Raw genomic sequence first — 10,839 nt, forward strand, 5'->3', positions numbered from 1 at the left:
CTGTTCCTCAGGTTGTGGCCCGGGTGTTTTAGCCGATGCCAAGATGCGGGTATTTGAGCGGTGCGTGTACTTCGGTGATTCATGCCAGGATGTGCTGAGCACTCTGGGGTCTCCGCACAAAGTCTTCTACAAGTCCGAAGATAAGGTAAGGAAATTCATTCACGCAGAGAGAGGACTTTGTCTCTGTTCAATAATGTCTGTTTAATCACAGGGCCTGGGTTTTGCAAGGCCAGCGAAGTTAAATTGCCATGTAGCGCTGATTCTGAGCAATTCGTTTGCCATGTAATAGACCAGAGTGAACGTTTACACGACTTGGTATTAAAAAGCATTTTAAGCTAAATCAATGCAAATCTGTTTAAATTTTAAAAATCAAATACATAATCTGTCATTTGCAACATTTTAACTGATTTGAAAATTGATAAAAATGGAAATGTTTCTATCCAAATAAGCCATAGCAAGTGCGCGGTTTATTTTTAAACGTTTCATTTAAAATAACTTTAGCATATATTTTGATCCTTTCCTGATGTTTTTATGATAACAACATATGAGTAAGCCTTTTACTTCCAATAACTAAAAAGATAAATCTGATGTGGTGTGCCTCTGCAACCAGCCAGGGGCCTTGTCATTAAGCACAGTGTCTTATATTTTTGAAGAAGGGCTTCGGTGTTGAAATGAGGTTATGGCAATTGTTTCAGTGTAGGGGTATTGTTAGTGGCGTTTATATTTGTGAGCCTTTTTAAATACATCCGAAAAATGTTTCTTGCAGATGAAAATCCATTCACCCTCGCCCCATAAGCAGGTCCCATCAAAGTGCAATGACTACTTCTTCAATTACTTCACGCTTGGAGTGGTGAGTGGGAAGCTTCTCTAAACAAATGCATGCGACGTTTTGATTCCGCTGCACAGCAACTGCTTCAGAATGCCAAAAACTATGGGGAAACTGAAACTCTTGCTGCTGTAAGAATCTGGATTAAGAAAAACACGACCAACTTTTTTCTAGTGCTTGTGAATTCAATCAGTAACACTTTGTTATATCCAGCAGTGGGCGGAGGGCTCTTTGTGCTTGTGCTTTGGTGTTCTCTTTTGGTTTTCTCCTCCTGCCATGCTCGATGCATAGGTAGCTGAGTTCTTGTTTCTGAAAGGCACACTCTTGTCCTGTAGAACTGAAATATGTGTGCCAGAATACTACCTGTGAAAGCTTGCAGAGCTGTGGGATGTAGCTCAACCTTTATGTCCCTCCTTACTGTAGTATACATTGGTGTAAATAATAAGCAGAAAGACAAGACCTCCTTAGAAGAATTGCCAACATGAGCAAATGAAACTGCAGTTGTGATTGAGTACTGGAAGAAGTGTGTGTTTATTTGAATTTATAAAAAGTCTCATTCCCAAATTCTACTTTTCACAATTCCACTTGGTTCAAGTGGAATTGATACTTATCACTCTATGTAGATGCTATTGTAACTCATCTCAGGGTCGTTTGGGGAAAGCCACCTTTTTCTCTCCAACTTGCTTCATATCTGTCTGCCTTTTTCTTCAACAGGATATTCTCTTTGATGCAAACACTCACAAGGTGAAGAAATTTGTCCTGCATACGAATTATCCTGGTCATTACAACTTTAACATGTGAGTGTAAAGAACGGATCTGTTCAAGAGTGTTTTAAAACATCAGGAAAGGAAACTTCATACTCATTTTAGAGAGGTCCTGTATTTTTGCCCCAGTGTCTTTGGTATACCTGGTAACCAGCAGGGTTTTCAGCCATCATTATTAGCATGTTTTTATTACTATTTTCTTTCTTACATTTAAATGTGTTTATGTTGCCAAGTATGTTCTCAAGTAGTTCTTGGTCCAGCTATAGTGTCTACTATTACTGGTAGGTAATGTGCTTCTTTTTTCTTGATGTTGTTCCAGTCAGTGCTCAGAGTTTTCAAGCTATTTTTCCCCTCTTATGCATCTGACCAGCATATTTTCAGTTCTTTTCAAATGAAAACTCTTTAGGAGAGGCATATGAGTTAAGGAATAAGTGATTGGATGCCTGAACAAAGAGAACATATTTTCAGGCAGTTGAGCATTAGTGTTAGAGAAATCTGCAGTACTTTTTCTAAGCTGAGTACTTGTCCATCAAGTCTGTGTAACGAGAGCAATTTGTGCTGAAGGACCTTTCGTATCCTTTAGAAAATTGTGCTAGGACATTCCCAGGCTGATGGCTTTTTTGATGCGAAAAATAAAAATGGCAATCTTTCTTCTTCATCTGATACTCTTGACTCTCCTTTTCATTTTATTATGCATGTGACTTTTAATTTAGCTGGTTTATTAAGAGCTCTAAGTTTGTGCTTTGTAGTTTGTGTTGGCTCTTCTGCTTTCTGATAGCTTTATGATTTGTTCTTTCTAGCTACCACCGCTGTGAATTCAAGATTCCGCTAGTCATTAAGCGAGGTGAGTAGGCCAGCTGCTGTCCAGCCTCAGGGGACGTGTGCCACCAAAGAGGGAGATACAATCAGTTTTCATTTCTAATGCATTCTTGATTATCAGAGGATGTCAATAGTGAGACAGAGGAGAGATTTTAGGTTTTGGGGCATGTTTTCTTGTTCTTAAAGTGAAAAATGCTTCAGGAAATGTTCAGCAATTTTCTGATTTTTACTTATGCAACCTTGTTAACTTACATGGATCATATGGGTATTCACTATACAACATCACTGATTTTCTGTGATGCTGCCACTCTGCTTTGCTCAAATCAGTTACCTTGTACCGAGGGACTCAGAAGCTCTGTAAGGCAGTGTTAGTCTGAGCTGGTCAGTCCATTCCATTGTTAATTTTTTAATGATGTGCTACTCACTCTTGAAAGGTTTATTAATGGTATTCAATATAAACTAATATTCAATAAAAAGTGGTATAGCTGGGAATGAGAACAAACATTCAAAATATATTTACATGCTGTGGTCAAAGCATGTCTTTTAGTGCCTACTTGAAAATGTCCAAGCTCAGAAAATAGAATTTGGGAGGAGTATATAATGCTGTTACGATACAGCGGTGCTGATTCAGCAAGATGCTTAGATGTGCACAGCTCTGTGCATGGAAGTGATCTAAAGAAAGCATGCGGAACTTTGTTTGACTGAGGACAATTGTGATCAAGGTAGCCTTCTTTAATGTAAGAATTAACAGATGTGCTATGAAAATGTGTGCTTTGACTATTCAGGGAACACTGGATGCTTGCAAGGGTTTGGCAGGGGATGCTCTCTTCCTCTGAGTGGTTTTCAAGGAAAGCACTTAACTGTGTAAAATGCAATTCTGTGGATGTCACAGCAGTGTGAGCACATGGAGGAATAAAAACCTGGAAAAACTACGTCTGTGTGTGCAGACTTACGTGAAGATTGACTTGCATTTCAGCCAGGAGGATGAGCACGAAAGTTCTGCTCAATTTTTAAATTGTTTTCCCTTAGGTTATTGTGCAGTATCTCAAAGGTGTTTCTGATTATTGTTATTCAGCTCAGGTATCACTGTGAAGCTCTCCTGAATGCATCTGTTTCTTTTTTTTGTTCTTGTTTTGTCTTTTGTTTGTCTTGTACTTATGCATCCTGAATATAAGCTAGAGACCAGAAGGATTGATTAAAAACGAATGTTACAAGACTTAGGAAGAGCCTGTGTTTTTCCATCTGGTGGCAGCGCATGATGCAGTTTTATTTACTCCTTTCTGTGCTTCAGCTTCAGACAGTAACTTGACAGAGTTCAGTTGCACAGACACTGAACTTTCACCATAAGGAGACCACGTTTATTTAGCGGGTGGAAAATAGAGGAGCTTTCAATCAAATTAAATACCATTTGCTACGTTTGGCTTCTTCAGTGTGTAGCTTCATTCCTACTGCTTAAGGAAGATGCTTTCAGTATTCAGAGCTCCCCAAATGTATGTATAAAACAATTCTGAAACCACCAAACTACTAATTTTTGAGACTATGAGCATAAATATGATGCTGTCCTCACCTGCAGGTGGTGGTTGTTTTTTAATGGATACAGGGTTGGTTTTTTCTTTCTGCAGGAATGATTCTGGGGACTGTAATTCCCATGCTCTCTGCTCTCTTTGTTTTTAAGAGAGTGGTGCTTTAGCTTCAAGATGTCGGTTTTGCCAGCCTCCTTTCCAACTGCAACTGTTTGGACTAGATGCGTGGCATGCTGTGTTATCTTGATGAGTGTTTGTGCTAGGTGTGTTCACTTAGCGCAGGGAAGTAGTTTCTTTCATGCTGACGTTCTTATATGCAATGGTACAATGCAAACATACGCAGCATTAGGACTTGGAACTTGTAAGTACGCAAATTTGTTTAATCCCATTATCTAGCGTTTAATCAATGCTGATGACAGCTCTTGGTTGCTAGTAAATGCTGGTAAATTTGTATATGAACTGATGTATTGCTTGTATGTCTCCCTCTATCTGAACTAATGTCCCTACATAAAGGATTATACAGGAGACTGTTCGAGCATGAATTACAAAGGCTGTTCTGTTTTTCTTTCATAGATAGTGCTGATTCACAGACTGAAACATGTACAACGTACAGCAAGGTAAGTCTGTACAGAACTGAATGCTTTCCTTTTTTCCTTAAACCTCCTAAATGGTCTCTATTAGATTTGCAATGCCATTTGAAGAAATGATAGCAGTTGTGTTATGTTGTTTTAAAATAGAAAAGTCGAAAGCCAAAGCTTAATGCAAGTATGTTTAGTAGTTCAAATGTTTAGTTGTCTTCTAGGGATTGAAGGCATTTGTAATAACACACTTTGAGTAAACTTAATTAACTGCATACCCTGCTTTCTAAGATAGCTGCAGGTAGAAATACAACAGTATAGCGATACAGGCAAGTGACAGAAGTGGTGGCTGAATGTGAACTGGAAGAGACATTCTTAAAACTTTGACTGGGCTTTTCTGTCTAATGTATCTCTTGAAGACATGCAGTAACTAACCAAGAAGGTCCAGTGGTCCTTTCTTCTGAAGAGTGCCAGTAATGAGTTGCTTTTCAGGTAGCAGCAGGGCTCGCCAAAATGTCACTGCCAGTGTGACACCTCCTGGGGGCAGCAGACTCTAGGTGAAAACCCCAGCTGGGCACTTGCTGCTGCCTGTTTAAGAGCTTCTTTAAGTTGAAAAAATTCTGAAGAAATTTGTCTCAGAAGTTAACCTTCAGCCAGGGTCAGTTCTGTTCTCTTGGCTCCTAGGGTTTAATTTCTTTGGTGAATTCTGGGTCCCAAGCTGGAGGGGGGAAAAAGTAGTCAGGAACTGGGAAGCTACCATTTTTTTGATTTGAGTTACTTATATCCATCAGTGTTTTAACTTATTTCAATCTTGTATGTGAAATTTCAGCTTTTATTAAGTCTATTTACAGTGATGAAAATTGCTTGAAATTCCTTATCATTAAGTGATATTAATTACCATTAAATTATCATTAAATAGTGCAGTTTTCCTCTTCTTTTCCAAACCTGCCTGTTAAACGAAGGAAAGGTTTTTGGGAGAGGTAGTGGGGATGCTGTTTTTCCCTCTGCAAAGGTATGTGAAAGGATATTTAGCTGAGGTTTCTCACAGCTGCTTAGAGAACACTTTTTCTCTAAGGTGTCTCAGAAATATTACCAGGTTTTCTAGGTACGTTTTTGCCATAAGATCCATAGAATTTTTCATAGTAATTTAAAGCTAGTTTGAGACAAAAATGACAAAAAAAAAAAAAAGCCCTGAGAGCATTTCCTAGGCCTGACAGTTTCCATTATTGAGTATGTCTCTAGTCACAAAATACTTCAGTAAAAGCAGTTTCTATGCTATTTGGCAAACAAGCACATTGCAAAAATATACATGACTGTCTTTCTAGATTTAAAAAAAAATAATAATCTCCTGTGACTGATTTTAACACAAGCTCTTTGACATCCTTGCAGTGGGACAGTATTCAGGACCTTCTGGGGCACCCTGTAGAGAAGCCAGTGGTACTTCACAGGTAAAGTGTTTCTCTTGCTTGGCAGGGATTGAACTGATAACAAGATGAGTTTATGTAGAGGAAGAATATTGAACTAATTACTTTGGGGATTCTTTAAGTTTCATACCTTTTGGCCACTAACAATACTAAATAACTGTTCTCAGAGGAGTTAAAGGCTGACGTGCAGAATGAAAATATTTCCAAAGTTCATTGAACTGTAAAATCTAGAGAAGAGCGAAGCAGCAGATACAAAAGGAGTATCTCTATGTATAATACATAGTGCGGATTGCTTATACTGTAGGCACATGCATTTCAGCAGCATGACATCATGCATGGCAGTGTCTGGAACATATGGCAGCAGACTGAAGGAGTTTTGCTTTTATGTATGTATGTGGTTGTTCTACAGTTCTTGAAGACTGAAGACAGAACAGTAAGCTTAAGTTTGCTCTGTTCCTACAGGGGTTGAGCTGGTTGTTGGGTAAAACAGGCACCACCTGTTTGCAGAGCTACCATGCTATATGATATGATATGCAACTGATTTAGGTCAGGAGAAGTGTTAACTTATGGGGACTGTGAAAATACTTTAGCATTTTCAGATATATCAAACAAGGTATTTTATCAAGCTTTCATATGGTCAAATTTTTTTTTTCCTTTGAAGTATTGTGCACTTTGTCCCCCCTTTTCCTGTTTTATGCCAGTGAGATCGCTTGAGCTGAAGCCATGTAAAATAAAGGTGGAGTGAAGTAGTGATTACATAGGATCCTTTACATTATTTTTTTCTGTGCTCTAAATCAACCAGAGCTTGCTTTACTGAGCACATCTCTAAATGTCTCAGACACACTTTCTGAGAAACCAACCAGTTACAAGAAAGGCCAAAAGATAAGTGTTTCCTAATGTTCTTGGGCCATAATCTAAAATGCATTGCAGTCAGGAGTCTGCTGTCATCATATATATGATGATCAAAAAATCCAAATTATTTGAAGGATAAGTGATGCATTAATCTTGAAAAATACTGTTTAATAAAATATTAGTCTGTAAGATGCTGGAATAGAATACTTTTTAACATGGATTCATAAATAGTTTATAGTAAATACACTTGAAAGAGGCTGAGAGAGAAAAGGTGAAGAATGGCAAAAGATCTTGGACAAAAATTATTTGTAATAAATAATATGGCACTTCTGTCTTCCCTGTTTATTTTCAGGATTCTTCCTGTCCAAGTTCAGTGAAAGAAAGTTTTCCTGTAGAGGTCGTTGTTAGCTTTGGTTCCTTTCTCCCTTGGTGTTAGGAACCCTTCTGGGACATTAACCAGAGGTTTCCTCTGGCTCATTTGGAAACTAGCAGTGGTGTTGTTGCGTAATGTAGATTTACTTTCTTCTTATGAAAGCTATTTAACATGATAAAGATGCCATAACTTACCCTATATTAACTGGTTGTTATTCCCGAGAAATTCCCAGTCCTCACATGTTCGATTTTTCCCCTCTCTTCTGTTCAGGTCATCATCTCCAAACAACACTAACCCCTTCGGGTCAACCTTTTGCTTTGGACTGCAACGAATGATCTTTGAGGTAAGGAAAAAGAGCTTGATATATTTGAGCAAAGAAAATGAGGACTTTGCTGTTACTTTTTACTGGCTTCTTATTTCCTATTTCATCAAAAGCCAGCATTTGGGAGGAGCTATGCTTTTAGAGATGATTAGCAGAGCAGGCAACTTTCCAGCCTCTTCTGTGAGGCTGTACATTTGTATGTTGAAGCTGGCACTTCAAGTCTGTCACCTAGGGCTTGTACTAGCAGGAGATGCATGAGCTCAGCTCCAGGTACTGGTGGAGCGTGCTGGTGTTTAAATGTCATAGAAAACTAGAGACTGCTTTTAGTTTGCTAAACATGCTCATTGCTTTCTTTTGTTGGGATTCCTTTTTGCAGGCAGATCAGTTCCATATTTGCTGTTTTCACTCTTCAAGTCCCTGTTTGGTATACGGTTCTTCTAATTCTCCTTTTTCCCTGCCGTCATTTTGCAGGTGATGCAGAATAATCATATAGCTTCTGTTACTCTGTATGGCCCAACGCGGCCCAGCAGCCAGTTGAGAACATCGGACCTTCCCCAGTGAGCATCCCCTGCAAAGTCAGCTAATCTAAATGCTACAGAATTAGTACAGCGTGCCTTGATTTGCTGCCACTTATAATATGGAAAGCACGTTATGATTTTTGTTTTTTCAATAAGCCTCCACCCAGGAACGGTGTGGAGGGGAAATTCTCTCAACCCTTCATCATGGGGCATGGAACTGTTGATGGAGGAAAGCAGCTTAGGTGCCTGTGCCGTCATTTATTCCTCTCAGTTGCCCTCATCCTATGCAGCACAGACCTGAAGACTGTCCCCCCCCGTCTCAGCTGGCGAGGGGGGTGTGTGGAAGGGGGGCACGTAACGACTGCAAGAGTTAGAAGCACAAACTTTCTGAGCCTTGGAGCATCTGGAAGCAGGTATTGATTTTTAGTCTGTTTGTGTTACTGTATTGATGTGGTGGTCACATTTTAAGAAAACGTGTGTGTGTATATATATAGATAAAAACACATCGGTATTTCTGTGGCTTAGGACATTGTACCAAGTGTGACAAGGATGTATATATGTCCATGATTTCAGGCACCACATCTTTGTGTAACTTTAAACCAAGCAAGTAGCATGTGCATAATACTTGGTTGTAACATTTGCACTACATACACTTTAATTACTTGATAAATGTTTATCTTCACTGAGGAGCATCTGTGTACTGGGTGTGAGTGGGGTGTGATGGTTATTTAATGTACGCTGTGCATAAAGCTTATTTATACAGTGGATCGAGTTAATCCACCTTCCTGCACTAATATGTACTTGATGTGCTGAAACAATTTTTTTCTGCCATGGCTGGTTTACTAATTTTTTCATATGCGGTTTCAGAAAAAGAAATTCTGGACGAGGTTATTTCTATGATTGAATTATGTTTTAGTGAAAAGGTTTGATACGATGTTTCTTACAATGGAAAAATTTGATGAAGAACTAGCGTTGCCTCATTTTCATCTGTCCCCCGAATCCTTTTTTCCTACCCTCTTTCCTTAGAGAAAGAAAAACTGTATATAACAGTATCTCAGAAAGAAATCCCCGAGCTCTGCCATCACCAAGAAAACCTTTTCTGTAACTTTTGATGTGTGATTTTAATTTATGCCAAAGGTTTAGCCAAAGACATCCTCATTGTAGTTTCACCATTTCTGTACATAGATGCTAACTGCACACCCCACCCCAGCAGACAGGATATAGGCTTCTTTCTAGTTGGGAGATGCTGCTCGCAACATTTTATCCCAGGAGGATACTTTAGGTTTCTAGTTCTCTTATCAGTCTTATTTGGGGGAAATAGGTGGTCTGTCTTTGAAATATTGAACCCTTTTTAAAAATGGACAAGAGAAATGTATAATTTTATCCCATTTTTAATATTTTGGTGTAGCAACTTGTGATACATAGATGACAATTTTGTGAGTTTTACTATGTGTGTACAGATTTTGTAAATATGACATTTTTGTAATTTTAACTCCATGTACAGTGTAATCCTGTATAGTTTATCAACGAATGAGAGCTAGGAAGTTGAATGTTAACTGAAGTTTTGGATCCTGGACCAGTAGCAGGGATAAATGTGGTGCGTGTGTGAGACGTTCTTTGCCATTTAGTCTTCCTGTATACTGTGATACTCTAAACTGTTTTGCTAAAACAAACACAAAAAGCCCCATGGAGAATCTAATGGATAAGGAAAAAGTTACTGTTTACCTTTATCCCTAGGTGTCACTCCTGTTGAACCCCTGTTCAATCTGTGCTGTCTCCTGTGATCATTGCTTGCTAAGAAAATTCTATGCCTCAACCTTCCTTTTGTTTCCTCTCTAATTTTAATTTCATTTTACATAGCCCTTCTGTAAATTAAATGGAATAATAATGAGCATGTACACTGAAAGCAAAATAAAACGAGACTCTCAGTTACTGTTTTGTGTTAAATACAGTTACTGGGTGTTTTTGTAATAAAACCACGGATGTTCTTGCCTTTTTTCTTACCAATCAGTCCTTTTTATTTTAATGCCTTTCAGGCATTATATTTAAAGTACCGTACTAGTGTCCCTCCTTTCACAGCCAATTTTGTATGTTCTCCAGAGAAGCAGTACAAAAACTAACGTAATTTACAGCCTGTTTCAGAGTAGGCACGTAGGTATAATTTTTTCCACTGCAGCAGGGAAGGAAATTGTTAAGGTATGGTAAATAACACTGGCTTTTGTATCGTGTTTAAAGAACAGAATTGTTTACACCCACGTCATCCCTTAGGTATTTTATTAAAATTGATCGAGTTTCAGGGAGTTTGAGTATCGCACAACAGGACAAAAGAAATGTGTGCGTGCAGTAAGAGGAGCAAATGTGACCTCTTGTGCTGCTGACTTGTGCCTTGAGGTGTTTGAGCAGCAAAGCACTGAAAGTGTGCTTGCCCTGAAGCAGCTTAGAGCTCGGTGCAGGTATAGGCATTTCTCCTGCCCTGCCTACCTACGCGTGGTAAAACCCTCAGCCACCTGTGCTCTAGCACCCTTTGGTTTGGGGATACAAAATGGCCTTGCTTAGTGGGTTTGGCTCAATGTGCTCTCAGAATTTTACTGTGATTTGAGGTGGTGTGTAGATGTATGCTTGTTACTAAAATATGATAATCATACTGCTAATAATTTCACTTAATTTTAACTAATCCTTTTCTAACAATAACTCCAACTTAGCTGCAGGAGGAGATGAGTTCTTGACAGGACAATTTGAGTAACAGCTACACAAGTGCTACCAAAATCCCGCTTTCAAGCATATTCAGCTGCAGTTCTTCAGGAGTGGGAGGTCAGGACTGCTGATTGTAGCATGGACCT

The 10,839-nt window shown here is 38.9% G+C and overlaps 1 protein-coding gene across 2 annotated transcripts in view; it reads left to right on the forward strand.

Annotated features, from left to right (window-relative positions):
- PHAF1 (phagosome assembly factor 1) overlaps positions 1-9,970 on the forward strand; it is a 35,128-nt gene extending 25,158 nt beyond the window's left edge. For both annotated transcript variants that reach the window (XM_040570760.1, XM_040570761.1), the window contains exons 10-17: positions 12-145; positions 767-850; positions 1,541-1,623; positions 2,391-2,434; positions 4,506-4,549; positions 5,900-5,958; positions 7,430-7,502; positions 7,953-9,970. In XM_040570760.1, coding sequence (XP_040426694.1) covers positions 12-145; positions 767-850; positions 1,541-1,623; positions 2,391-2,434; positions 4,506-4,549; positions 5,900-5,958; positions 7,430-7,502; positions 7,953-8,042 — 611 coding nt within the window. In that variant the 3' untranslated portion in view covers positions 8,043-9,970. The remainder of the gene's footprint in view (positions 1-11; positions 146-766; positions 851-1,540; positions 1,624-2,390; positions 2,435-4,505; positions 4,550-5,899; positions 5,959-7,429; positions 7,503-7,952) is intronic.
- Positions 9,971-10,839: the final 869 nt, after the last annotated feature.

This window comes from Cygnus olor, chromosome 12 (genome assembly GCF_009769625.2).
Source record: "Cygnus olor isolate bCygOlo1 chromosome 12, bCygOlo1.pri.v2, whole genome shotgun sequence".
NCBI lineage: Eukaryota > Metazoa > Chordata > Aves > Anseriformes > Anatidae > Cygnus > Cygnus olor.